Source organism: Lampetra fluviatilis, chromosome 60 (assembly GCF_964198595.1).
Source record: "Lampetra fluviatilis chromosome 60, kcLamFluv1.1, whole genome shotgun sequence".
NCBI lineage: Eukaryota > Metazoa > Chordata > Hyperoartia > Petromyzontiformes > Petromyzontidae > Lampetra > Lampetra fluviatilis.
In genome coordinates this window covers 7,799,094-7,825,042 of record NC_136334.1, presented here as the reverse complement: position 1 = coordinate 7,825,042, position 25,949 = coordinate 7,799,094, and the positions used below count along the sequence as shown (strand labels likewise).

General features: G+C 56.4%; 1 protein-coding gene across 1 annotated transcript; it reads right to left on the bottom strand.

Annotated features, from left to right (window-relative positions):
• Window positions 1-11,077: 11,077 nt before the first annotated feature.
• Window positions 11,078-25,869, bottom strand: LOC144950949 (von Willebrand factor-like). Its single transcript, XM_078881132.1, has 21 exons — window positions 25,863-25,869; window positions 25,576-25,659; window positions 24,825-24,929; window positions 24,107-24,401; window positions 23,776-23,879; window positions 22,609-23,069; window positions 21,547-21,691; window positions 20,488-20,624; window positions 19,549-19,702; window positions 19,212-19,406; window positions 18,437-18,668; window positions 18,114-18,160; window positions 17,258-17,405; window positions 16,545-16,704; window positions 16,255-16,399; window positions 14,969-15,211; window positions 14,162-14,335; window positions 13,184-13,427; window positions 12,571-12,741; window positions 11,852-11,977; window positions 11,078-11,354 (listed from the first exon to the last, which is right to left on the bottom strand). Exons 1-21 carry the CDS (start codon window positions 25,867-25,869, stop codon window positions 11,078-11,080), a joined length of 3,654 nt encoding a protein of 1,217 aa, XP_078737258.1.
• Between the last annotated feature and the right edge of the window lie 80 nt (window positions 25,870-25,949).

The following is a 25,949-nucleotide window of genomic DNA, read 5'->3' as shown; positions in this document are numbered from 1 at the left end:
GTAGCATTACAATTAATGGCATTACGTTAAACTCTGAGGTGTCACTTCCTGCCACGCTGATGACATCGTCGCCACCTATTTCAGGCCCAAGACTGGAGGGAATTTTCACAATTCTGGCAACCACCTGATGATGCCGGTTGCAACTATCGGCAAAACGTCCGCACCCACCTGTTAAACAAGCGCGTGTGGATCACTCATCACAACCACCGCCACTGCCCTGTGGTGCTTCTGAAGCAGTCATAAATTGGCACTTTTGTTCCCGTGACAACTTTTATTTATTGGTTTGTGTCAGGTGGATGAGGGTGTACAACGCACATTTCAAATACGAATCGTCAATAAGCTGTCCGTAAAGGGAGGTCACTATATCTCTCGTAAAGATGAACCAATCGCGATGCAATTTCACTACATAGCTGTGTTGTACGTATGTATGTTGAACTTTTTTCGCAATGCACGGAGCCAACCGTGCTAATAGCAGGTGCGGGTGAAGGACAACAAACTAAACACAAAGCCGTTCTAAAGAAATTAGTTCTCAATCTAGATGATTTTAAAGTGCATAGCTCACAGTGGCTGCCTAATTCGGAAGGAAGAGCATTCCAGACAGCCGCAGAAGCGCGTCTGAAAGCGCCGCGCAATGCGGCGACCGTCTTTGTTTGACGGTTAGCCTTCAAGCCGCTGTGACAATGACCGAAGTTCGCGATTTTTCGATGCGTGCTTCGTAATCACAGGTCTCAATTTCAGCCGTCGCTTTGTTTCCGATGCCGGTGCCGTCCACTCACCGTTGGGAGCGATGAACGGGACGCCAAGGAGGCCGCTGGCCACAGCGCTGAGCGGCTGGCTGGCCGGCGCGTCCCACAGCAGGCCCTGGGGCCTGGCTCCACCATACAGGTCGCCGGGCAAGCCGTACAACAGATCCACTGTCGGCAGAGGGGGAGGAGGAGAAGAAGGTCACGTTAATTCGTTTCGACGTCGTCCCAAATCCAAAGTATCTTCGTGCACGACCGCGTTGGTTTTTGTTTGCGGTCGCGTTGGACGGTTTCTCCGATGTGTTTAATGCTGAAGGTGCTGAAGGTGCTGAAGGTGCCGAAGGGCTTCTTCAGGAAGTGAACTGAGCAGCTCACTTATGCGCTCGGTTACATCGCCTCGGTGGCTCGTGCTGGCGCTATTTGGTCTGAACCAACCGGCGCTTCGGGAACTGGCAGCGCCAGGTAGCAACCGGCAACACCACGCGATCGAGGGAGAGAAAAGGGAAGCCCCTCGATTAAGTTCCTGAAGCCGAAGCTCCCAGGCACGTGCTACGAAACGTCGGACGTTGTGCAGGACAGCGCGTGATCCAGCCAGATTGGTGAGAACCAGATTGGTGAGCTCCGAAAGGCATGGTCGTGTTAGCGGGGCCAGCTGCGATTAACCGACTGTTCACGATGATCGGACGCCGCGTATAGTACGGACGTATGTTCAACTTCTCTCGCGCCGTACGTGGCCAACCGCGCTGATCAGAGGTGCGGAGTGTACCTACCGAACGCAGGGGGAATGCTCAATTCACCGAACACGTCATCGGCAACACTCGCCGGACTCGTGAGATGTTGCTCTTCTTCACGCAGGCGACCCTGGTGTCACTGACACTACTAAATGCTAAGGATCCTAGAGGTGCCCGATTCCAGCCAGGCCGAGCCCTTCAGAGCTTCAACTTCCTGGGTTCGCACGTGTCTTGGCTACCCAGAGTATGTATATGTATGTACGTCGAACTCATTTCGCACGGTACGTAGCCAACCGTGCTAACCGGAGGTGCGGAGTGGCAACATCGGCGGCCGTACCTGCGTCTGGAGCTTTGCCGAATCCGGGCAGACCGATGCACTGCACCTCATTGTCGATGCAGTAGCTGTTGGTGAGACACGACACGAGAAAAATTCAAGTCGCCGTGACAAAAAATAAACACGGAAGGTCAAACGTTTAAATTCACTCTGGAGATTGCCAGCGCCACTACCGTTGCACTGCGACGCAGAGAAGCGAGAATCGCGTGATCGGGGTCCTCTATTGAGGGGCTAGGGTGGCCTGAGTTCCTCGAGAGGTGCCCGCACGTTTTAGTATTCTCTGCAGTCGTCAGGGCTTGGCCAGAGCACAGCCCGGGTGTCCCAAAACTATCGGGATTTTGTCGCGAGTTAAGAATGTTCCGGCTTCACGACTCGACTCAAGAAACGGGGGCAAGATTCGGGGGCCACCTGAGCAGAGGTCGCAACCGGGTACCCGATACCCGTACCCTACCCGATACCCGTACCCTACCCGATACCCGGCTACTCGGCCGGGTACGGGTACCTGTTTGCAACCCTGGTGCGGCCGGGTACGGGTAAGGGTAAGGAATCAAAACCCGTTTGCCACCTCTGCACCTGAGTAGTGGGTCTGAGTTGCCAAATGAGTAGGCGGGGCCTATGAGCAGTAGGCGTAGAGTGAGGTAGGCGTGGCTATGTAAAGGTGGGCGGGGCTGATGGAGGGAGGGGCTGCCGGCCGACCACGTGTCTCAGTTGACCTTCCTGGAAATTTGGCAGCTTTATTTGTGCCCACCACGTAGGACGTTATACGTTTGCCGTCGGCTGACATGCGGGCTGGTAACTCACCAGCTTCGGTACTGGTCGGACAGAATCTGGATTTTGTCTCCATCCATGAAGGCAACTCCATCGATGTACTTGCACACGCAGTCGACGGGGTCGATGCACTTTTGCGAGTACTCATCCAGAACCTGCATATCACAGCCGTGAGAGAGGTACACACATAGCAAGGGATCAGCGTTCATTTTGTTAACAAAGTTTTGTCTTTCTTATCGTGACCCTCTAAAAATAAACTCTCGCACTCAGTTGTCCCCCCGACGACCGTGAGCGTACGAGCATCGTCACGACAACTACGTGCGTACGTATGTACACGTGTCGAACTTATTTCGCGCCGTACGTAGCCAACCGTGGTCATCGGAGGTGCGAATACAACGACTGCCACTTCCCACTGGTGATCTCATCGTCACTGGCCATGGCAAGACGACATCAAGGAGTCTGACCGAAGGCGCGGATCCGAGATACTCACGGCAGTCGACATTGCGGTGGCTACATACGAACATTAAGAGATTGACTAGGGTTGGCGAGACTAAGAGAATTAAAAACTCCCAACCTTAACCCATAACCACAATCCTACTCCTAACCAGTAACCCTTTAACCTGATCATAACTCCACCAAACCCAAACTCCAAACCTTAACCCTAGTCCCAAAGCTAACCCTAATTTATAAACGTCAACCCTCACCCTCGTTCCGAATCGAAGCCTCGTCTCGAGCCAAACACTCCCGACTGCTAAAACGCTGACACTAGTGCCGAGTCCGAGTTGACGTGCATGTGCACGCATGCGTGTACGTGCGTGTGCACACATGCGTGTGCGTGCGTGTACGTGCGCATGCGCGTCCTCACAAAGTCGTGCAGGCAGGAGCAGCCTTCCACGCAGGTGTCGTTGCAGTTGGCGAGGACCTCGTTGTAGTTGTGGATGTTCCGGCACGTCATGGGGCACGCGGACACGCACGGGTTGTACTCCATGCAGCCGTCGCACTGCATGGCTACGCATGGAACAAAGACAAAGGTCCCCCGTATAAACTTTGCAAACTTTCGGGGCAAGTGCTGTTGGCGAGCATTTATTAAGGCCGGCCAAGCACACGAGGAGGTGGGAGGCCAGCACCGCACCCGACCGCCTTTGTCTCCCCAGTGGCAATGTTTACACACTGCACCAGGTACTCATTTGAGGCTGAGTCGACCTAGGGGAGGCCCAGGACCGGTTCAGATAACGTCGGCGTTGGCCGTGATCTCGGGTCGCCAGGTTAGTAGCTAATCGCTGCACCGCCCCCTGACGCACCCACACACATGCAAGACACATACCAAACGTACGCAAACTCGCGAACGCAAAACGATGTGGTCAAGTCCCAGTAAACGAGGAAACGCCGAGGCAAACGTCGGCTCGGCGGTTTTTGCGCCTAAGTCGGCCAAACGTTGCGTGGATACTGGGGTGTGCGGCGGCGTCACTCACGGCAGAACTCCTGGTTCCTCCAGTAGATGTAGACGCCCTTGCGGTTGCACTCCTGTCCATAGGCCGCCACGGCCGTGCACAGGCACTCGCAGTCGCCGCCCGTGTCGCACGAGCACGCGTCCTGCACGCAGTTCTCGTAGAACGACTCCCAGCTCACCTGGGGGAGGCAGTGGGGGAGGTGGGCGGGGGGGGGGCGGAGGGTCAAGGAGGGAGACGCGGGGTCACGTGGCGTCGCGGTCGACCCGCGCCGTGCCCACGGACGGATCTGCCGGAGTGACGACCGCGACTACGACCCGAGTCTCGTCGGGGTCGGCGACCCCTGGAGAATAGCGTCGGGCACCCAGCACGCACCACGTCAAGCACGGCTCTCGCTACGGCCGCGGCCGCTACTCCTCAACGCGCCATCTTACTGCCCCGGCCTACCAGTGACTCGGAAACAAACCCAGAAAGCGATCAGATTATTAAAACAATAAAAATACCATTTATCTCAGGAGTAACTGACAAATTAGCCCGTGTTTTGCAAAAGCAAAACATTACAGTAAGATTTGGTACAGTACACAAAATTCAACAACTAGTAACGTGCACTAAAGACGAATTACCTAAATTATCAACAGAAGGTGTATATCGGATTAATTGTGTATGTGGCAGATGCTATATTGGACAGACAGGGCGTAACGTTAGTGTAAGACTAAAAGAACACCAGAGAAATATTAAACTATCGCAAACACAACTGTCGGCAGTGGCAGAACATGCTTGTCAACAGGGACACTCAATTGATTTTGACAACGTTGAAGTGTTGTGTAAAACTAGTTACTACTGGCAAAGACTAATTAAAGAATCCATTGAGATTGAGAGAAACAGAAATAACTTTAATCGCTCAGACAGCTACAGGCTTAGTGCGGCCTGGAAGCGTATTATTAAATAAGATGCATTACAATTCCTTATAAGGGAAACAAGCACTAACTGATTATTAATGTAGCATAATCACAATAGAACATGATAGTAGGTTTTTACCCTTTTAACTGGTACAAAACTGACACCTTTATTCAAGGCATCATGTTTGCAATGACCACAACACAAGTAGTCAAAAAAGCAAACAAAAAGAAGCAACTCTGATAAGGATGATAATATGCACTGTCCTTGAAGTTGATTAGCCCACTCCCGAGACGGCTTTCTTTAGAGCCTAGTCCCCATTGGTGTAGGGCCAGATGACACCAGAAGGCGTACAACTCAAACACAGTGCAATATCAGAGTATTGAGAGCTCGGGGTAAGCATTTACACTATGAGATCTCTTTTACCAGTGGCAAAATATGATAGTAGGTTTTTACCCTTTTAACTGGTACAAAACTGACACCTTTATTCAAGGCATCATGTTTGCAATGACCACAACACTAGTCAAAAAAGCAAACAAAAAGAAGCAACTCTGATAAGGATGATAATATGCACTGTCCTTGAAGTTGATTGGCCCACACCCGAGACGGCTTTCTTTAGAGCCTAGTCCCCATTGGTGTAGGGCCAGATGACACCAGAAGGCGTACAACTCAAACACAGTGCAATATCAGAGTATTGAGAGCTCGGGGTAAGCATTTACACTATGAGATCTCTTTTACCAGTGGCAAAATATGATAGTAGGTTTTTACCCTTTTAACTGGTACAAAACTGACACCTTTATTCAAGGCATCATGTTTGCAATGACCACAACACAAGTAGTCAAAAAAGCAAGCAAAAAGAAGCAACTCTGATAAGGATGATAATATGCACTGTCCTTGAAGTTGATTGGCCCACACCCGAGACGGCTTTCTTTAGAGCCTAGTCCCCATTGGTGTAGGGCCAGATGACACCAGAAGGCGTACAACTCAAACACAGTGCAATATCAGAGTATTGAGAGCTCGGGGTAAGCATTTACACTATGAGATCTCTTTTACCAGTGGCAAAATATGATAGTAGGTTTTTACCCTTTTAACTGGTACAAAACTGACACCTTTATTCAAGGCATCATGTTTGCAATGACCACAACACTAGTCAAAAAAGCAAACAAAAAGAAGCAACTCTGATAAGGATGATAATATGCACTGTCCTTGAAGTTGATTGGCCCACACCCGAGACGGCTTTCTTTAGAGCCTAGTCCCCATTGGTGTAGGGCCAGATGACACCAGAAGGCGTACAACTCAAACACAGTGCAATATCAGAGTATTGAGAGCTCGGGGTAAGCATTTACACTATGAGATCTCTTTTACCAGTGGCAAAATATGATAGTAGGTTTTTACCCTTTTAACTGGTACAAAACTGACACCTTTATTCAAGGCATCATGTTTGCAATGACCACAACACAAGTAGTCAAAAAAGCAAGCAAAAAGAAGCAACTCTGATAAGGATGATAATATGCACTGTCCTTGAAGTTGATTGGCCCACACCCGAGACGGCTTTCTTTAGAGCCTAGTCCCCATTGGTGTAGGGCCAGATGACACCAGAAGGCGTACAACTCAAACACAGTGCAATATCAGAGTGTAAATGCTTACCCCGAGCTCTCAATACTCTGATATTGCACTGTGTTTGAGTTGTACGCCTTCTGGTGTCATCTGGCCCTACACCAATGGGGACTAGGCTCTAAAGAAAGCCGTCTCGGGTGTGGGCCAATCAACTTCAAGGACAGTGCATATTATCATCCTTATCAGAGTTGCTTCTTTTTGTTTGCTTTTTTGACTACTTGTGTTGTGGTCATTGCAAACATGATGCCTTGAATAAAGGTGTCAGTTTTGTACCAGTTAAAAGGGTAAAAACCTACTATCATATTTTGCCACTGGTAAAAGAGATCTCATAGTGTAAACACAATAGAACACATTCCAAATGATTACTAACCTACAACTCGCATCGTAACAATAGCCTTATTACTAATCAAGTATATAATTACAATAACCCCCCCCTCAAATCTTTGCACCTGATGAGTTAATGAGTTAATGATGACGTCACCCTGCTGCTGCTCTATATAAGAACGGGAGACACAGCAGAGCCTCACCATTCTGGCGAATTGCCCGATGATGCTGGATGCAATTACCAGCGAAACGTCGTACTACTCAAATTGTAAATGTTGTGGTTTCACGCTTCAACACACCGGTGGGCTAAAGCAGTGAACTATTTGTCTTTTGTCAACGTGACACTTTTTTTACTGATTGGCCGTGTCGGGTGGTGGAGGGTTACGACACATTTATAAATAACGCGATCTAAACCCAAAAATCGTTGATTATAAACCCAGCCTGTGACTAAATCACCGTGTGATCACGCATTGAACTTCTTTTGCACCGTACGTAGCCTACCGTGCTAATCGGAGGTTCGGGGAAGGACAACAAACACTAAACAGAAAAAAGCAGCAAGTGCTCGCACCGCATGTGGGCCTCCCCTGGGCTGACTCCATCTAACATGATAAGCCGGTTCAAGTGTGCAATCGTCGGGGCACTGCGGCATGGTAGCTGCCGGCCTTGGTTAGGCGCTGCTACTCGCTACTAACGCCACTTGCCCCGATATATTTTCTTTTATAGATTTTTTTTCTCTACACAGAACGTTGGGCGGCAGAAAACAACTCGGAGAAGGCGGAGGGAGAGAACCTATCAGCACACTTACGAAGAAAAATCGCGACGATAGAACGTTGGTTATTTTTTGTAATGGGCGAGGATAGTTGCGTGTCTTTGTCACTGCGCGCTCACGTGGTCGTGGCAGGGCTTGAAGGTCTCTGACTGGATGATCCCGCACTTGCGCTGGGCCCACGCCTGCCTCAGCGGGTTGGTGCACGTGTCTCCCAACACGTACGAGTCCGCGCAGTAGTCGCGTACCTGCGGGGGGAGGGGGGGGGGGTCAGCGGCAGGGAGAGGGCGGCAGCGAGGGCGGCATCCATCAACGTCAGAATCGGCATGTTTTAGTTAATACTGCAGGAGGAATCTGATGAGCTATAAAGCTCTTGTTTTCACAGATGTCCAGTTGGGGCACGAGGTCAGAGCGTTACGACAAACAAACGTCAGATCTGGCGGTCGGCAAGACCGCCGGCGTGGACGCTGCCACCACGCGCCATCACTTCCTTCCCTCTGCCACGAACCCCACGAAATATTAGTTACGACGGATGTGAGCAGAATAATTATTGATGACAACTTGTCACGCTGCACCGCCACCGCCACGATCTTTGCTCAATTCTCGTACAGAGAGAGAGAGAAGAGGGGATGACTCAGGGGCGCGAGGAGGAACTATGGACGACCGGCACCAAATTCCCCTCAAGCTCTGCGGTCCTCTGTACATTGAGGTGTTCTCGGCCAATTGGTGAGCGTTTACTTGTGGGAGGAAACCGATTCACCCGTAGAGAAAACCCACGCGTGCGAAGGGGCAACGCTCTATCCCGTACAGAGGGAACAGGTGGAGTCCACATTCTCCTGGCGAGCCAGGGCCACGGGCGCCTCCTCAACGCACACGGGAAGGGAGTTTCATAACATTTGTGCGAGAGATCTGCCAACCCTCAATGCTGCCCCCCCCCCCCCCAGAGTGCCGGGTTACGGGACCACGGTTGCGTAGACACTGCCGCCCGGCTGCTTTACGGCGGATGGCGCAGATCCCGTGCGACAACAACGCTTGCTGGCAGACCACTGGACATCTGTGAAGCTACTGGACATCTTCGTAGTGTAGGTTTTGGGTTAGAATAATATTGGTCGCGAAAGCCGACGTGTTATACTGGACATCTGTAAGAAAGAGCTTCACAGCCCATCAGATTCCTCCAGGATAGATAAAGATTCTGATCCTGGCGATACCTGCCTGTGAAACGCAGGCACCTATATGAACGGCTTGAATGCGAAATGCACTTATTATTATTTTTATTACTCGGACGACAACGACGATGATGTTAATGCGAGAGACGGCGGCATGCGCATGTGGGTGCGGGCGGGCAGGCGGGCGGGTGGACGTTTGTGTTGTCACCTTCCAGCTGTTCCCGAACGTGGATTCTCCCTGCACGACGAATCCCTGTGGCGTGCGGAAGTCGTTTATCTGGTCGCCATCAAAGTTTCCGCACAGACCTTCAGCCTGTATGGGGTGGGGGAGGCGGGGGGGGGGAATGGACGACAATCAGAGCGAGCGACCGGCCGATCGATCGGAGTCAGCGGGCGGGACCCGGGGCTCCGTGTTTCGCGTACAACGGCGTGCCGTCTACAACCCGCGGAGGAGGTCAAACAAACGATCCCGCGGCCAGCCGCCGCTCTTCCGATTGGCATTCGTGCATGGGCGGCGCCGCTGACTTCGGATCACGGGGCCGTGACCCCAATTCCACGACACGACACGGCTGCGGGATGATCACGCGTCTCTCACTCTCTATCCATTCGAACGAATCACGTGCGTAACTTTTAATAACCAGCGCTTAATTTCAACCGGGAACAAGTGCGAAAAAACGCTGCTCCGCGAACAAATTTGGCGCGCAACGTCCATCTCCCCATGTTTCGTGCTCGTAAAATCATAGAAGCTGCTACAGTCATATCGGATTACTACGGAGAGGCGTAGCTCGTTCTCTCGCGAGCGTGCATTATGCCACGGTGGCTAGGAGATGTTAACTACCTCGCCTGGTATGCAGGAGGCCGTGGGTTCGATCCCAACCCTGGCACCTGCTGTATATTTGGAGTCTGCGTGTCTCTCTCCCTGTGGTCACGTGGCTTTTTCTCCGGATCCTCCGGTTTTTTTCGTCCGCATTTAGAAACGTGCCTTTTAGAGTATTTGGCTGTTAGAAATATCCACGTGGTAAGCCACTTCGTTGAACATTTGTGGCCAGGTTGCTTCTGAAAAAACGCTATAACATAGCTCAGTGGGCCTTACCTGGTAAAATAAACAAAAAATTTGTTATAAAAATATTGAAAACTCGACCCCGAGCCAGCCGCCAGAGCGGCGTTCCACAAAAAACATCGAGCGAGCAGCGAATCCCGAGCCCTAGGGGGTCTCCGTCCGTGTCCCATCTCAGCTGCCGTTGCTCACCATGCCCCTCCACTGGGGCTCCACGCGCAGCCTCAGGCTGGTGCCCTTGTCCCACGACAGCACGACGCCCAGCGGCGTGTCCACGAACACCCAGAGTCCCGCGTAGCGGACGCCAAAGGGGGAGCCGCGCTCCATCATGATCGGTTGCCCGCGCACCATGCGCAGGGACCAGTCCTGCACGCGCGGACACACGCACGGAGAATTCAACACCCCCCTCGCCCTCGATTGGTCGGCTGGCAAGCCGGCCCGGCGAGTTCCGTCAAGGCAGGGGTGGCGTCGCGTAGGGGTGGCATGTATGTACGTTAAAGGGCCCAAGACTGGAGGGGATTTTCACAATTCTGGCAGCCGACTGATGACGCCGGTTGCAACCATCGGCGAAACGTCCGCACCCGCCTGTTTGAATCGCGCGCGTGCGGATCGCTCAGCACCACCACCACCGCCGCCGCCACTCCCCCGTGGTGCTTTTGAAGCAGTCACAAATTGGCACTTCTGTTCACGGCTGTCAGGGCAAGTACTGTTCGCCAGCACCTGTAAAGGCCGGCGCCGCGTTCGACGGGCGTGGCGTGGCCAACACCGCTACCGGACGCCTTTGTCTCCCTAACACTGATGTTGGCACCCTGCGTAATCATCATCGGGTACTCAGTTTGCTTTGACTAAGGGACCTGGCTGGTGATGCTCGCCAGGCACGCGCCTTCATCCGGCATCGGCTCGGCAAAGGAGCACCGCGAGGTCACCGCTCTTGCTGCCCGGCGCCACCGGCCTGTGCGGCACAACCGGCGGCACAACCGGCGGCACCGGCAGCGACGTGGCCAGCATTGGAAATGGGGCCGGATCGACCCGGAAATGCGTGGTGGTGGCGGCGATCGTGGTGGTGGGAGTGAACGTTCGAACGCGTCTGCGTCGTTCCGGAAGGAAAGCGTAGTCGTGGCGGGCGGTGTGTGTGTGTGTGTTTACAGGGTAGCACAAAAGTCAGGACACGTTGGGTTCTTGTTATTAGTCTCTCCCGACCCCCTCCATCGAATGCCCAGCCCCGGTCACCACACCTTGCCGCGCGAGTCGGTGGCACGGAAGGTGATGGCCTTGGTGCAGGTGGTTCCCATGGAGCCGCAGGGCACGTTCTCGATGGTGACGCTCCACGCGGGCGCGGCGCCGGTGGCCGCGGCGCCGACGCCGCGCGCCAGCACGTACTCGCACGAGCCCTGGAAGCGGTAGAGGCGCCCGTCGAAGGTGGTGACGTGCGAGGCGCCGTACGCGCTGCACACCGCCGCACACTCCTTCGACTCGCACTGCCACTGCTGGGAGAGGCACATGCTGTGGGGGGGGGAGCGGGCGGGGGAAAGGGAGAGGAGAGGTTTGTTTTGTTAAAGTTCCGAGTGGAGTTGCCGCCACCATAGAGGACGAAGCCTCGCGCTCCCGCAAGGCGCCGGACCACGGGAGGGAGACGGCAACACCACATGGGCTCCCTCCCTCCCTCACCCCCTCCCTCCCTCACCTCCCTCCCTCCCACCCTCCCTCTCTCTCTGCGTGACCAACAGCAGCAGCAGCGGAGGCAGACGTCAAACAACGGCTTTGTGCGTTTTTGCGTCGTTTTCCGTCCCCCCCCCCCCCGTACCTCCGATTAGCAAAGTTCAACGTGCGTGTGTGTGTGCGTGCGTGCATGCGTGTGTGTGTGCGTGCGTGTGTGCGTGCGTGTGCGAGCGTCGCGTGCGTGCGTGTGTGCGTGCATGCGTGCGTGTGTGCGTGTGTGCGAGCGTCGCGTGCGTCGCCACTCTGGCGACAGAGCGGACCAGGGGTGCCGTGCCGCTCACCAGGTGTTGCAGTCGATGGACATGGTCTCGCCCTCATTATAGCTCTTCCCGCCGTGGTAGCAGGGGCAGTGCTCCGGGAGGACGCACAGCCGGTTGTAGGTGTCCCACACCGTGCCGTTCGCACACCTGCATCAGGACACGGACACGGGGGGGGGGGGGGGGGGTGGCGGGGGGAGGGGGAAGAGCGGCGCAGCAAGCTTCGCGTCATCTCCGGGATAAATGAATATTATGATTATGACAACAACAACAAGAACGTCGATCATTTCACAAATGGAACATTAAAGACAGAAGGCGCGGAAGTGTGGCCACGAAACCCAAACAGTGGACAGTTCATTGGCCCGCCATAGTTCTCGTGCCCGATTCCACAGGGTGCCCTTTAAACATTCTGGCCGCCCCCCGAAGGCGAGAAGCCTCCAAACGAGTCGCGCCCAGCGCGGCGCAGCCACCGACGACGACGACGTCACCAAGACCGCCCCCCTCCCCGTTAACTCCCCCCTATTTTGGTGATATCTGATTTCCCATGATATCTGATTTCCCGTGAGATCTGATTTCCCGTGAGATCTGATTTCCCGAGCAATCCAAGCGATGGCCGGTCGAGCGAGCGAGCGAGTTAGCGAGCGACCGCGTGAGCAATCAGCACCGCAGCCCGGCGACAGTCCGCGGTGAGCGAGCGACGCGACACGTGTGTGTGTGTGCGATCGTGCGTGCGTCGTGCTCACTGGCAGCCAGAGTAGCATCGCTCGACGGGGTAGACTTTGCGTGGCAGGTGCATGTTGTCGCACGTCACCACGTTGGGGTCCAGGCAGGACACGAACTCCTGGTTGGGGCCGCACGTCATGTTGGCGCTGCAGTCGTTCTCCGTGCACACCCATTGGCCCAGGTGGCACTCGCTGTGGCGGGCACGCGGCGAGAGGGAGGCAGAGGGAGGGAGAGGGAGGGAGGGTCATTGCACTGCGTGTCATGCGTTTGTAGGCGAGTGCGCGGGTGAGCGAGCGAGTGAGTGGGTGAGCGGACAATCAAGCGGGTCATCAGTGAGTGGGTGAATGGGTGAACTGGTAAGTGAGCCTGCGAGTGTGTGAGCGGGCGAATAGGCGAAAGAATGAACATGCAAGTGAGCGAGTGTGCAAGTGAATGAGTGGGTGAACAGTCGAGCAAAATAGATGAGCGTGTGGGTGAGCATCCAAGTCAAGAGGTGAGCGAGCAGGCAGACGACCGAGTGGGTGAACGAGCGAGCGGGTGGGCAGGCGAGCGAGTAGGAAAACAAGCGTGCGAGTGATCGTGAAAGGTTTAGCGGGCGAGCGAGCGAGCGAGCAGGCAGACGGGCGCTCGCACCAGACGTTGCAGTCTTGGAAGCGCGCGTCTCCGGCGGGGAAGACCTCTCCGCGCCACACGCACGGGCACTCCTCGGGTGGCACGCAGAAGCCGCTGTAGTCCTGCACGAGCCCCGCGGGGCAGGTGCAGCCCTCCACGCACTGCTCCGTGCAGTTCGCGAGCGACGGGTCGGCCAGCGAGCCGCACGACGCCTGGCACGCCGGCGCGCACTCCGAGAACACCTTGTCCGCCGGACACGTCACCGCTGCGCGGGCGGCGGACAGGGTTAGGGGGTCAGGGGCGGAGAGTTTGGGTTAGGGTTCAGGATTAGGTTAGAGCGGTTGGGTATAGGGTTAGGGAGTTGCGGTAGGGGGTTAGGATAAGGGTAAGGGTTCGGGTAGAGGGGTAGGGTAGAGGGTTAGGGTTAGGGTAGGGGGTTAGGGTGAAGGGTTAGGATAGACAGAGTTCGAGGTGCACCATGAGGACACCTTGACCAGTGGGCATGAGACCACTGCACCGGAGCAGGGTCAGGGTTCGGGTTTGGCTTGGGGGGAACCTCAAGGGTGCAAGCCCTGCAATGGCTTCCTGATTACGAGCTCGGTGTCAGATCGCGTCGCGAGGTTCCGGGGAGAACTCGGTTAAACGTCGAGCTCTAGAGATGCGCCTTTTAGGCGGGTTTTGAATGAAGAAAACGATTGATCGTTACGGACGTGAACAGGGGACGGCGTTCCAAATGACGTGGGGGGCCGTGACGGAGAAACGGCGACAAGCAATGACGATCCTTGCTCGGGGAGTTTCGAGGAGGTTCTGCGATGCACTGCGAGGATTTCTACGATAAATTGAAGCGTTTGAGGCGCCGACAGAGAACTTAGGTACGGTGGGTTGCCGCATTTTAGGGCGCGGTAGGGAGGCAAGCGATCTTGAAGGTAGTCCAGGTCGAAATGGGCAGCCAAAGAGACTGCTTAGCCACCGTGTGGCCGGGGGGGGGGGGGCCCTCACCGCACTCAGGGATGGAGCTCCTCCAGCTGTCGAGCAGGACGCCGGCCTTGGCGCAGAGGAAGGAGTAGGTGGAGAAGGCGTCGCACATCCGCTGGACGGGCTTCATGAGGTCGGAGCAGACTTCGACGAGGCACGACTCGTAGTGCGCCGCGTAGCTCACCGCCTCGTGACACTCTGCGCACAGGCGGAGGAGAGGGGGGGGGGGAGGAGAGGGGAATGGGTGGGTGGCGTGAGTGAGTGATTAGGCGCGGCGAGGAGTGGGGCGGAGAGAGTGGGGGAGCAGCAGAGAAGGGAGATGGGCAGGAGACGGGGAGAAGAGGGGAGGAGAGGGGAAGAGGAAGAGAGGGGAGTAGGAGAGAGAAGGGGAGGAGAGGGGAGGAGGCGAGAGGGGACGTCCCGAGACAAGGCGAGGAGAGGGGAGAGGAGGAGGAAGGCAAAGAGGGAGAGAGTGGAGAGGAGCAAAGGCCACGTGGGAAGAGGCAGGGAGGAGAGCAAAGTGGAGAAATCACGCAACCCATTGGCAGTCATGTGACCTTTGACTGTGATCCGATTGGAAGTTGTCATCCCAATAACGCTCACGGAAAAGCAGCGATCAGACAGCGTATATATATATTTAGCTGTTCTACAAGATGTGTGCAGCCACGAACATTCCGTTGTAACAACAAAAACCACGGTCCACTTGGCGACGATTCCCGGCCACGATCGCCCTGAAGTTTGTTCGAGCAGCATCGCCGCCGCCCTGGGCTTGCCCGCCCCACCGGCCTGCGTGCCGCTTGTACTCCCGCTGTCGGGTGGACACTTCCTCACCCTTCCCACGGTCCCGAGGTCGCACGCACGCACGCACCGGGGCCCCCGCGGCTTCCCGGATCGCCGGCCACCACTTACTAGTGAACGGCGCCAGCAGAATCTTGCCGCACTGGGAGTGCGCGTAGGCGCGGCTCTGGGAGTTGAGGTCGCACGGGTGGCTGTACGGCTCGATGCCGACGTTGGCGCACGACGCCAGCGCCTTCCAGCGGTTGCCGAAGTTCACCGAGTTGCTCTCGATGTCGCCTGCGCGCGCGGAGGGAGAGACGCGACGCCGTGAGCGGGCGAGTGTGTGCGCCGCCGACAAGCTCGGAGAGCACGCGTGTAACCTTTGAGACTTTTTTTGGGTTTCGTACGGCTGCTGATGCAGAGCAACGATAACGACAATTTCACATTCAGGTGGTTAAGCCCAGATAACCGCGTCAGCAGGAGCAGCGGAGTAGCGTATCGTCATCGCTGCGATGTTTCCTTCGAATTTGTGGATCGGGGCATTGGATCGTTTCCACCAGGGGTGGGGAACGTCCGGCCTGCGGGCCTTATCATTTGGTCTGGCCCTACCAAGGCAACCGCAGGCGGGACTCGAAATTCAACAAATCTAGGAGCAAACCTGGAAAAGCAGTTGCGAGTAGCAACATCGTCAACACCAGCTAACATCACACGCCTCGCCAAAGAGAAGCAGTTCCAGCCATCGCATTAGGGGTGAGTTAATTAAATGTTTGACCAAATATAACAGGCTAATTTTTAAGTTGATAATTTTGTATGGCCCGCGAATGATGTTATAAGTATCCAAATGGCCCTTGGCAGAGAAAAGGTTCCCCACCCCTCGTTTACACGTTGCACGGCCTCTGTTCTGAATAATCACAGGGTGTCCGCATCCGCTGATACCATGGTTGGTGCAGTGGATGTGGCTAGATGTTAACTACCTCGCCTGGTCTAGAGGAGATCGTGGGTTCGATCCCGACCCTGACGACGCCTGCTGTATATTTGGAGTTTGCGTGTCTCTCTCTCCCCGTGGTCGCGTGGATTTCTCTCCGGGTCCTCCAGTTTTTCCCTCCACATTTAGAATCAATGTCACGCGTTTAGAGTATTTGGCTGCTATAAATCTCCACGCGATGATACAGCCACTTCGTCCGGCTATCATTTGTGATGGCCAGGCGGAGCTACACAGCTCAGCGGGCACCTTACCTGGTCAAATAAAAATAGTTTCTAATTTCGTTTTGGTTTGAGCGATCCCCGTTTTGTCTACGCCCCTCCCCCCCCCACACACACACGCGGCCGATCTCGGACACCTTCGGGGGTGAGGAAGTCGTCCATCTGCACGCGGTTGAACGTTCCGCACAGGCCGAGGACGCGTCCCATCATGACGCTGGGCGCGGTGATGTAGAGGGTGGAGCGGCCGTCCCACAGCATGAACACGCCGTTGTCGAGGGTCACCTGGGATATACGCCGCGCACAGAGGGGGGTGGGGGAGAGATGTACGTATGTACATCGGACTTCTTTCGCGCCGTACGTTAGCAACAGCGCTTATCGGGCGAGCGGGGCGAGCGGGCGGGCGAGCGGGCGGGCGAGCGGGGCACACCTTCTGGAACTGCTGCGTGACCGACTCCACGTAGATGGAGCCGCTGCGGAAGGGCAGATAGTTGGGGTAGTCGGCGGCCGTGATGATGAGGTCCTGTGTGAGCGTCACCGTCTTATCTCCCGCCGTCACGTGCACCGCATTCAGCCGCTTGGCTCCCGAGCTGGGGCGGCAACGGGTTAGAGTCTCGGTCATCATCGCCGCCATGGCCACCACCACCGCGATGGTCGTCATTATTATCGCAGCGCGAGAGTCCTTGCCGAGTCTGGAGATGCTATCTATAGGGGACCTTCTTTGCCGGTATCAAAGTGTGAAAAATAAGAAGAGGTTTTTACCCCTTTATGACTATAAAACAGGAGTTGTGCTAAGACGTCCAAACGCCCAGTAAGATGCCTTTTGCAAGGGAATCGAGCCTGCATTAGCCGCACGTACTTGTGGCAAAAACATGCAAACGAGCACGCTCCGAAAATAATAATAATATAGATGCGTTGTCTTTGAAACTGATTGATCAACACTGCCCGTGGTGGACACTGCCCGTGGTTGACACGGGTCATGATGAACACTGGTCATGGTTGACTCTACCCACGGTGGACACTCGTAGCATTTTCCACCCCTAGTGGTCCCGACCAGTAGAAGTACGCACGCACACACAAACACACACACACACGCACGCACGTTGAACTTCTTCCGCACCGTACGCAGTCCCCCGTGCTCACCTGCACTGGTAGTACTCCACGTCGATGTTGAAGGCCAGGTCGTCGGGCGCCAGGTTCCTCACGGCCGTGTACGTGCAGTCGCCGAAGAAGTCGTACGTGCGCCCGTCGAACGTCAGGTAGTGGCCTCCGCCGGTCACCGAGCAGACAGCTGCGTGGGCGGAGGAGGCGGCGGAGGAGGTGGTGGAGGTGGTAATGGAGGAGGTGGCGGAGGTGGGAGGAGGTGCAGGAGGTGGGAGGAGGTGGGGGTGGGAGGAGGAGGTGGGAGGAGGTGCAGGAGGTGGGAGGAAGTGGGAGGAGGTGAGGGTTTAAGGAGGTGGAAGGAGGAGGTGGGAGGAGGAAGTGGAGGAGGCAGGAGGAGGAAGTGGAGGAGGTGGGAGGAGATGGAGGAGCTGCTTAGCTTGTGCGAGATCCGACACCATCGGGGAACACTCAAGGGGAGTTTCTAATTGACGCTGACGTAGTCGCGAGTTAAAATCCCCCCCCCCCCCTGGTGCCTGGCGCGCTCCTACGAATTACGATGAACACTCATAGTAGTAGTAGCCATCATAGTAGTAGAAGTAGTCATCGAAGAAGCACTCGAAATAGTCATAGTAGTAGTCGTAGTAGAGTAGTCGTAGGCTTTCGCGACCAATGTTATTCGTAATATGTGGGTTAGATCGCGTAAATACAAATGTGTCCGTTATCACACCGGTAGCTGATTGGCACGTTTTGTTCACGTGACAAACCTTCACTCATTGGCTGCGTCGGGTGGTGGCGGGTGAAGGACACATTTACATTAACGCTCTCTAACCAACAACAAAATACTTGATTACGGACGATGTGAGCACGACTTTCAGATTAATCACTCTCCACTCACCGTCGCAGATGTTTTGGGTGCAGTGCCAAATTCCGTACATGCACACGCTGCGGGGACACACGCACACGCACACACACGAACACACACACGCACACACACGAACGAACGCACACGAACCCAAGTTAGTGCATATTTCTCCGGCTCCAACTTCGCACATTAGTTTGCCGTTGTTCTTGTCTTACATAGATCAAGGGCTGTAGGCCACACGTGCACATAGCCTGGCGCACGCGCCGTGTTGACATCGCCTAATGGCGCTTGTTGTTGATGGTTTACGCTCTGTGACTAGATCAGCAAGGTGGAGTGGGGGGAGGTGGGGAACTCACCACTCGTTGCAGTCCTGCGTGACGCGTGAGCCGGGCTGGTACTCGGTGCGCATGAGCAGGCAGGGGCAGGACTCGCGCACCACGCAGGCGCCGTCGTACAGGAAGGTGCCGTTGGGGCAGTGGCAGCCGTCCACGCAGTGGTCGTCCTCGCAGTCGTACACCGTGTCGAAGCAGGTCCGCGGGCACGCCGAGCCGCACATGTCGTACACCATGTCGGCCGGGCACACCATGGCTGGACATGGGGGGGGGGGGGGGCGAGGGTGGGAGAGGTTCGCGCATGAGGACACGGGCGGTGGCGGCAGGCTCGTGGTCTCGCCTGGCCGGACCTCCAGTGTAAATAGATATTCTGATTTTGATGATTCTCACGGCCTGGCGGTTGGGTGGTTTGTTGGAGGAGGTGGGGGGGGTCACGATTGCTGTGGTTGTCGGAGACACTGAGCCAGCACCGCTAGGAGCCTGGATTTAAGCCCTGAGACTGGCCGTCTCTCTCTCTCAGGAAGTTCATAGAGGCCATGTTGGAGGCAGTGAGCAATCGTGGCCGAGACCGTGAGATATAATCTCTTGGACTCGGTTGTGTTCCACCTCTGTCCAGGGGGGGTTCACGATGCCCGTGTGGGCCACCACTGCTGAGACGCTGGGTTTAAAACTCTGAAAACCGGGCATCTCTCAAGTCTTTGTTTGCCGGGGCTCACGGTGACCGCGTCGTAGCAGCGGGGCGCGACAAATACGACCGAGGCTCCTCGTTTCAAAACTCTGGTTCTCAGAAGAGGCTCACAAATAGCCGCGTCCGAGACGCCGAAACCGTAACCGCTGAGCACCCGGCTCCGAATCACAAGAACAGCGAGGAGCGCAGAGCGGGGCAACTTAAGGGACAGTGTACGGGACAGCGAGTGGGACAGCGAGTGGGACACCATATGGGACAGCGTACGGGGCAGCGAGTGGGACAGCGAGCGGGACACCATATGGGACACTGTATGGGACACCGCACGGGACAGCGTGTGGGACAGCGTGCGGGTCACCGTACAGGACAGCGTACGGGACAGCGAGCGGGTAAGGCGAGGACGGTGCGGGGAAGGTGGGGGGTAATCCGAGAGGCGCCGATCGGCACTCACGGCATCGATCGGTCGCCCTCCAGTCGATGTAGACGCCGAAGCGCGTGCACTCCTGGAAGTAGGCAGCCATGGAGGCGCAGGCGCACGGCTGGTTGCCGGAGCACGCGCACACGTCGTCCAGACACGCGTCGTAGTACGGGATCGAGTCCACCACCTGGGCCACGCACGTGGACACACGCACGGATGAACACACTTGGGAATGGATCGTTTTTTTTACTTTTTTTACTTTACTGGGACCAGCGTCATTAGCTTAGAGCCAACATGAGACTGGGGCCAGTGGCATAATACCAAGAGGAACGCAAGACGCTGACGAGAATCGGACGGGGACCAGTGTTAGCCTGTAAGCAGCGTGAAGACTGAGACCAACGTGAAGCTTGGACCGCAGTCAGACTGGGACTGCCATAACAATGCAACGACCGGGACTAGTGCTGGACTGGGATCAGTTTTACACAGGAACCAGCTTTAGCGTAGAACCAACTTTAGAGTTGGGGATCAATGTTAGGCCGTGGCCGCGTGGATTTTTTACTCCGGGTCCTCCCCCTCCGCATTTAGAATCAACGTCGCGTGTTCAGAGTATTTGGCTGCTAAAAATTTCCACGTGATGAGCCACTGAAAAAGAAACCAATAGCTCAGTGGGGCTTCACCTGCTAAAAATAAAAAAATAGTTTAATTTGTATATTCTTTCAGTGATTCACTTGCCATTCCTATACTTTGCACTCTTATCGTGCTTGTGTCCTGTTAATTGTCGTGACGTTCTGACCCCGTGCCCTTGACTGGACATGTGTGAAAAAATAGAGCTTCGTAGCTCATCAGATTCCTCTGAATAAATATTCCGATTCTGTTCCGCTCAGGCTCTTACTGGACCGGACCCGGGGCAGCGGGGGGCAGCATGGGGGCAGCGGGGGAGGAGGGGGCAGGGTAGGCCCCGCGCCGTCTCACCTCCTGGCAGGGCGTGTTGAGCAGGTAGAGGCAGTGATTGACAGCGCTCCTCGCCAACTCGGCCGACTGGACGCTCAGTCCAGTGTTGCAGGAGCTGAAGCCGCAGTAGTTGGTCTCACGCCCGGCCATGCACACCTCTGCACGCGCGCACGAGACGACACGGAGATGACACGGAGACACCAGAGGTCCCTCCCGTCAAGGCCAGAGCGGCGCGCGTGCGGACGACGATGACAACGACGATGACGACGCGGAAGAGGTGGGGGGGAAGGAGGAGCGCGAGATCTGAGCGGACGTCAAGCGGTGGTACAGGACGGTCACAAGACGCGATGACGGGCAGGCAGCCACGGGGAGACATCGCAAGGAGTTACCGGTGAATAAAACAGAGTTATCGGTGAAAGAAATGGAGTTATCGGTGAATGAAACTGAGTTGTAGGTGAATGAAACTGAGTTATCCGTATAGGAAACTGAGTTATCGGTGAATGAAACAGAGTTATGGGTGAATGAAACTGAGTTATCCGTAAAGGAAACTGAGTTACAGGTGAAGTAAACAGAGTTATCAGTGAATGAAACAGAGTTATCGGTGAATGAAACTAAGTTATCGGTGAATGAAACTGAGTTACCGGTGAATGAAACTGAGTTATCGGTGAATGAAACTGAGTTACCGGTGAATGAAACAGAGTTATTGGTAAATGAAACGGAGTTATCGGTGAAGGAAACTGAGTTATCGGTGAATGAAACTGAGTTACCGGTGAATGAGATGGAGTTATCGGTGAATGAAACTAATTTATCAGTGAATGAAACGGAGTTATCGGTGAAGGAAACTGAGTTATCGGTGAATGAAACTGAGTTATTGGTGAATGAGACTGAGTTATCGGTGAATTAAACTGAGTTATCGGTGAAGGAAACTGAGTTATCGGTGAAGGAAACTGAGTTATCGGTGAATGAGACGGAGTGAAGGAAACGACCTAAGAAGAAAGCGACGAGGGGAAAAGGAGGAACCTAGTGGGTAGGGGCGGTGGGGGGCCACCGCGCGGAGTGAGGTGGGGGGGCAGGCCTCACCGCCCACGAAGGGCTCGATCCACGCGTTGGCGAAGGTGATGACGGACTGCAGCGTGAGGCCATGGCGCGTCGAGAAGTCGTCGGCCTGGTCGCGGTCGAACTTGCCGCAGAGGCCGCACGTCTTGCCGTACATTTCCTCGCCGACCTGCGCTCACGGACCCAGCGCAGCGGCAGCGGCAGCGGCGGCAAGGCAGAACTTTTGAGATCCTGCGCCCTCTGTGTACGCGTGTGCGTCGACCTTCTTTCGCCACCGAACGTAGCCGACCGTGCCCGTCGGAAGTGAAGGGAGAAGGTGCGGGGGACGACACCGCCGTGCGGAAAGGCGGCGGTTCGATTCCATCTCCCGGAGCGGCAGTTGTGACAATGGGCGGGTGGGGGGGAGGCGGTGGGGGAGCAGGGGGGGCGGGGTGGGGGACTACGACCCAGTTTCTCAGTTTTTTTTACCCGCGGTAATAACCACACAGAGCTGCCCGCGTGGCCGACGGTGAGAACAATGAGGAAAGGTGATGACGATGGCAACGACGACGATAAAATTGATGACATGACAATGACGGACTGTGACGAGTTTCGGCCTAGGACCAGCGTTAGCCTGGAAGACTGAGACCAACGTGAAACTTGGATTGCCATAATAATGGAACGACCATTAGACCGGGACTAGTGGTGGACATTTTTATACATGAACCAGCTTTAGCCTGGAACCAACATAAGAGTGGGGACCCACGTTAATCCGTGTTCGTGTGGATTTTTTCTCTCCGGGTTCTCCGGTTTTTCCCTCCGCATTTAGAATCAACGTCGCGCGTTTCGAGTATTTGGCTCCTGCTATAAATTTCCACGCGATAAGCCACTTCGTTGAGCTGTCATTTGTGGCCGGGTCGCTTCTGAAAAAAAGAAGCCAATAGCTCGGTCGGCTTCATGGCCAACGATGAGAACAATGACGACGATGGCGATGACGATGATATTGATGATATTGATGATATTGATGATGACCGCGACAATGGCCACGACACAACGACGATCACGACGACGACGACGATGGCGGCGCCGCCGACGATGGGCGGCTACCTTGAGGTAGATCGCCTCCGAGCCGTCCCACTTGAGGTCGAAGCCCAGGGAGGAGCGCACCATGATGTAGCTGCTGGACTGCTGGAACACGAACCCGTAGATGGTGGAGGGCAGCGCCACCACCTCGCCGTTGGACATCACCGAGGGGACGCCGTTGGGCTGGCGCCGGAGCTCGAAGCTCAGCAGCCCCACGTGGATGGAGAGGGCGCGGTCGCACGGCGCCCCGCCGGCCGGGCAGTCGCGATCGTTGTGGACGACGATCTGGAAGGTGTTGTCGGTGCAGTCGCCCGCCAGCAGGAACGAGCAGCGCCCGTCGAAGCGGAAGATGCGCCCGTCGAACGTGCGGTAGTGGTGCTGGCCCCAGCTGGTGCAGTAGCCCGTCATGTAGGGTGGCACCGAGGCGCTCTCGAACACGCCCGACCAGAAGCCGGTGCCCGACGGGACGATGGCGCTCGCCGACACTGTTTTTCACGCGGGATGCACGCGAGCGAGCGTGAGCGCGCGCGTGTGAGCACGTGAGCGAGCACGCGCGGAAGACCGCGTGAGTTTTCGTTTCTCTATCCTGCTTGCCATCGAAGGCCGTCCGAGGCACCATGGATTGGCTTGGCCAGCGCTCTCCGCCCAGGTGAGAGTTAGGGAGCGTGGACTCTTGATTGGTTTATCAAATTTTTGTTTGCATGTTCACCACAAGTATCTGTGGTTAATGCAGTACCATGATACCTCGCAAAAGGTTTCTGTTTGATGTTTTAACATCTTAACACAACACCTGTTTTATTGAAAGGTTAAAACCTATTGTTATATTTTGACACTGGCACGGTCCCGTATTGGGATCTATAATGTCCACGCACGCGCCCACCGCAGTATTAACCGGTGCCGCCGCCGATCCGGCACCACGAGCCCTTGCCGCCGCGGCGAGCGGAAAACGCGATAAGAGTACCGATTCATCGAGGGATAATCGCCGCGTCTCATTCATTGGCAAGCGAACCGATGGGATCGAGTCATCCCTTTGGTTGGCGTGACGTGGCGTCGTGTGAAACGCCGCCCCCCCTTCTTTCGCGATTGGCTAATACCCGCCACGATCGGCGACTCGCTTGCGCGGTCCGTCATGGTCGCGTCACGGCGCCAGCAGCGGCAAGAGAGAGACAGAAAGAGGCGGCGGGTACTCACGGACGCAGTCGGGGATACCGCCGGGTGGGTACCACTGCCCGCTGACGCAGCTGTAGACGGGAGCCACGTAGTAACCCTCGGCGAAGCTGTAGCTGGCGTCACAGCTGCGGAGCGGAGGGGCAGGGGGGGCGCAGGAGAGGACATTGCTAGGAGGCTCGATCGGGACGCGGGAGCAGTGGAGAGGGAGGAAGGAGATCGCGCGACTCACGTCACCGCTCGAGCCCATCGGCCGACAACGTCGCCGGCGCTCTACGAGATTTCTAGGAGGCTCTATGGGTACGCGGGGAATGTGGGGGCGGAGGAGGGCGGAGGAGGTGTCGGCCGCGCTCACGTCGGGAAGCACTGCTGGAGCCCGTCGGCCGACACGTTGCACGCCATCTGGCCGTTGAGCGGCGCCTGCGGCTGCTCGCACGAGTCGGTCGTGTTGAGGCAGTCGGGGAACGCGGAGGCGTCGCCGGGCAGCTGGGGGGTCCACGCGCCCGTGGCGTGGTCGCACACGTAGACGCGAGAAGATGCCAGGCGGGTGCCGCCGTCGCACGCCAGCGTGCAGATCAGGAAGTCGCCGCCGTCGTCCAGGCAGCTGCTGCGCCCGCCCAGGGGCGAGGACGGCGCCTGGCAGAGCGCGGCTGACGGTGGGAAGAGACGGGGGGGGGCGAAGGACGGGAGAGGAGAGAGCGGGTCAAGCTACGCGCTTCCAAGTCGTCGTAGCCGTCGTACCACACGGCCGAGGAGCGTCAGCTCGTTCGCGCATACGTCAGTGACGCGAGCTTGAAAGCTCGTCTCGCGTGTAGCGGTGCACCGGTGCACTCGTTACGGAGCTGCTGCTCGTGCCGACGCAATGACTGCTGAAATTGTACTCTCCCGGAAGGCCGCGGAGGCCGATGGGTTACGTTAAAAAAAAATGAAGCGTACTTTTTTTCGTTTGTTAAGTTTTGGTTTTACGTGCAGAGACGGACATGAGCGTACACAACGGTCCGCTCATCTCCGACGTCATCCGGCGGGGGGGGGGGGGGGGGCGAGGTCCCGCGTCGCCGCCGCGCCGCGCTCACCTTTCTCGCACTGCGACCCCTCGAAGCCACGGGCGCACCGACACGTGTCGGGCCACACGCACGTGCCCCCATTCTGGCAGCCGTCCAACGAGCCGAAGCACAACGCTGCCGAGGGGAAGGGGCGGCGGGGTGGGGAGCAGGAGGCGGGGGGGAGGCACAGAGAGGGTTGGCACCGTGGTTAGAACCCGTGGTAGACACCTCGCCAGGATCGTCCATAGATGGGGGGGGGGGGGGGGGTGCGGGGCCCGGGGCAAGCCACACCGCGTGGGCACTCGCTGCTTTAGAAGGTCGCGCTCGCCACACACAAAGCACGACACCTTGGCTGATCTCGTCAAGGAGCGTAAACCACCATCATCATCATCGCGCGCGAACTCCGGTCATCGTCCCAGCGGCAGCGGCTTCTGCCTGGCCGTCGAACAATGACGGCCGCCGGCATCGCCGCGTTTTCAGACGCGCTGCTTCTGCTAGAACGCTCTTCCGCGCACCAACGATTAGCGCGGTTGGCTACGTACGGTGCGATAGAAGTTCAAAATACACACATACTGCCCATAGACTAACACTACCCATTGACTCAACACTGCCCTCTGAAAGCGCGCGTCGCGTCCTTAGTTCGATGGCCGAGCCAAAAGCCGCCACTGCTGCTGCTGCTGCTGCGAGGATGACCGGAGTTTGCGCGATGATGATGATGATGGTTTATGCTCCTTGACGTCAGCGTGCGTGCGTGCGTGCGGGTGAGAGTGCGTGCGCTTACGCAGGCACGACGGGAAGGTGTCGGATGGGTACCAGACGCCCTCCGCGGTGCGGCACGTGTAGCGCGTGGCGGCCGCGTTGGGGTCTAGCACGAAGCCGGTCCGGCATGCCGGGGAGCACACTCTACAAGGGGCAGCAGGGGGGGGAGGGGGGGGAGTGTAGAGTCCACGAGCACCATCAGCATCGCAACCGCCAGTAGCGCCAGGGGCACCAGATTCAGGTGCAGCAGCAGCAGCAGTGGTTGTCGTCGTGACAATCGAACTCAAGTTCGATTGTCAGGGATGGGACTGTCCATCCGTCCCTCTCTCCAGCCACCCAGCCATGTGTGTGTGTGTGATGCTATGTGTGTGTGATGCTGTGTGTGTGTGATGCTGT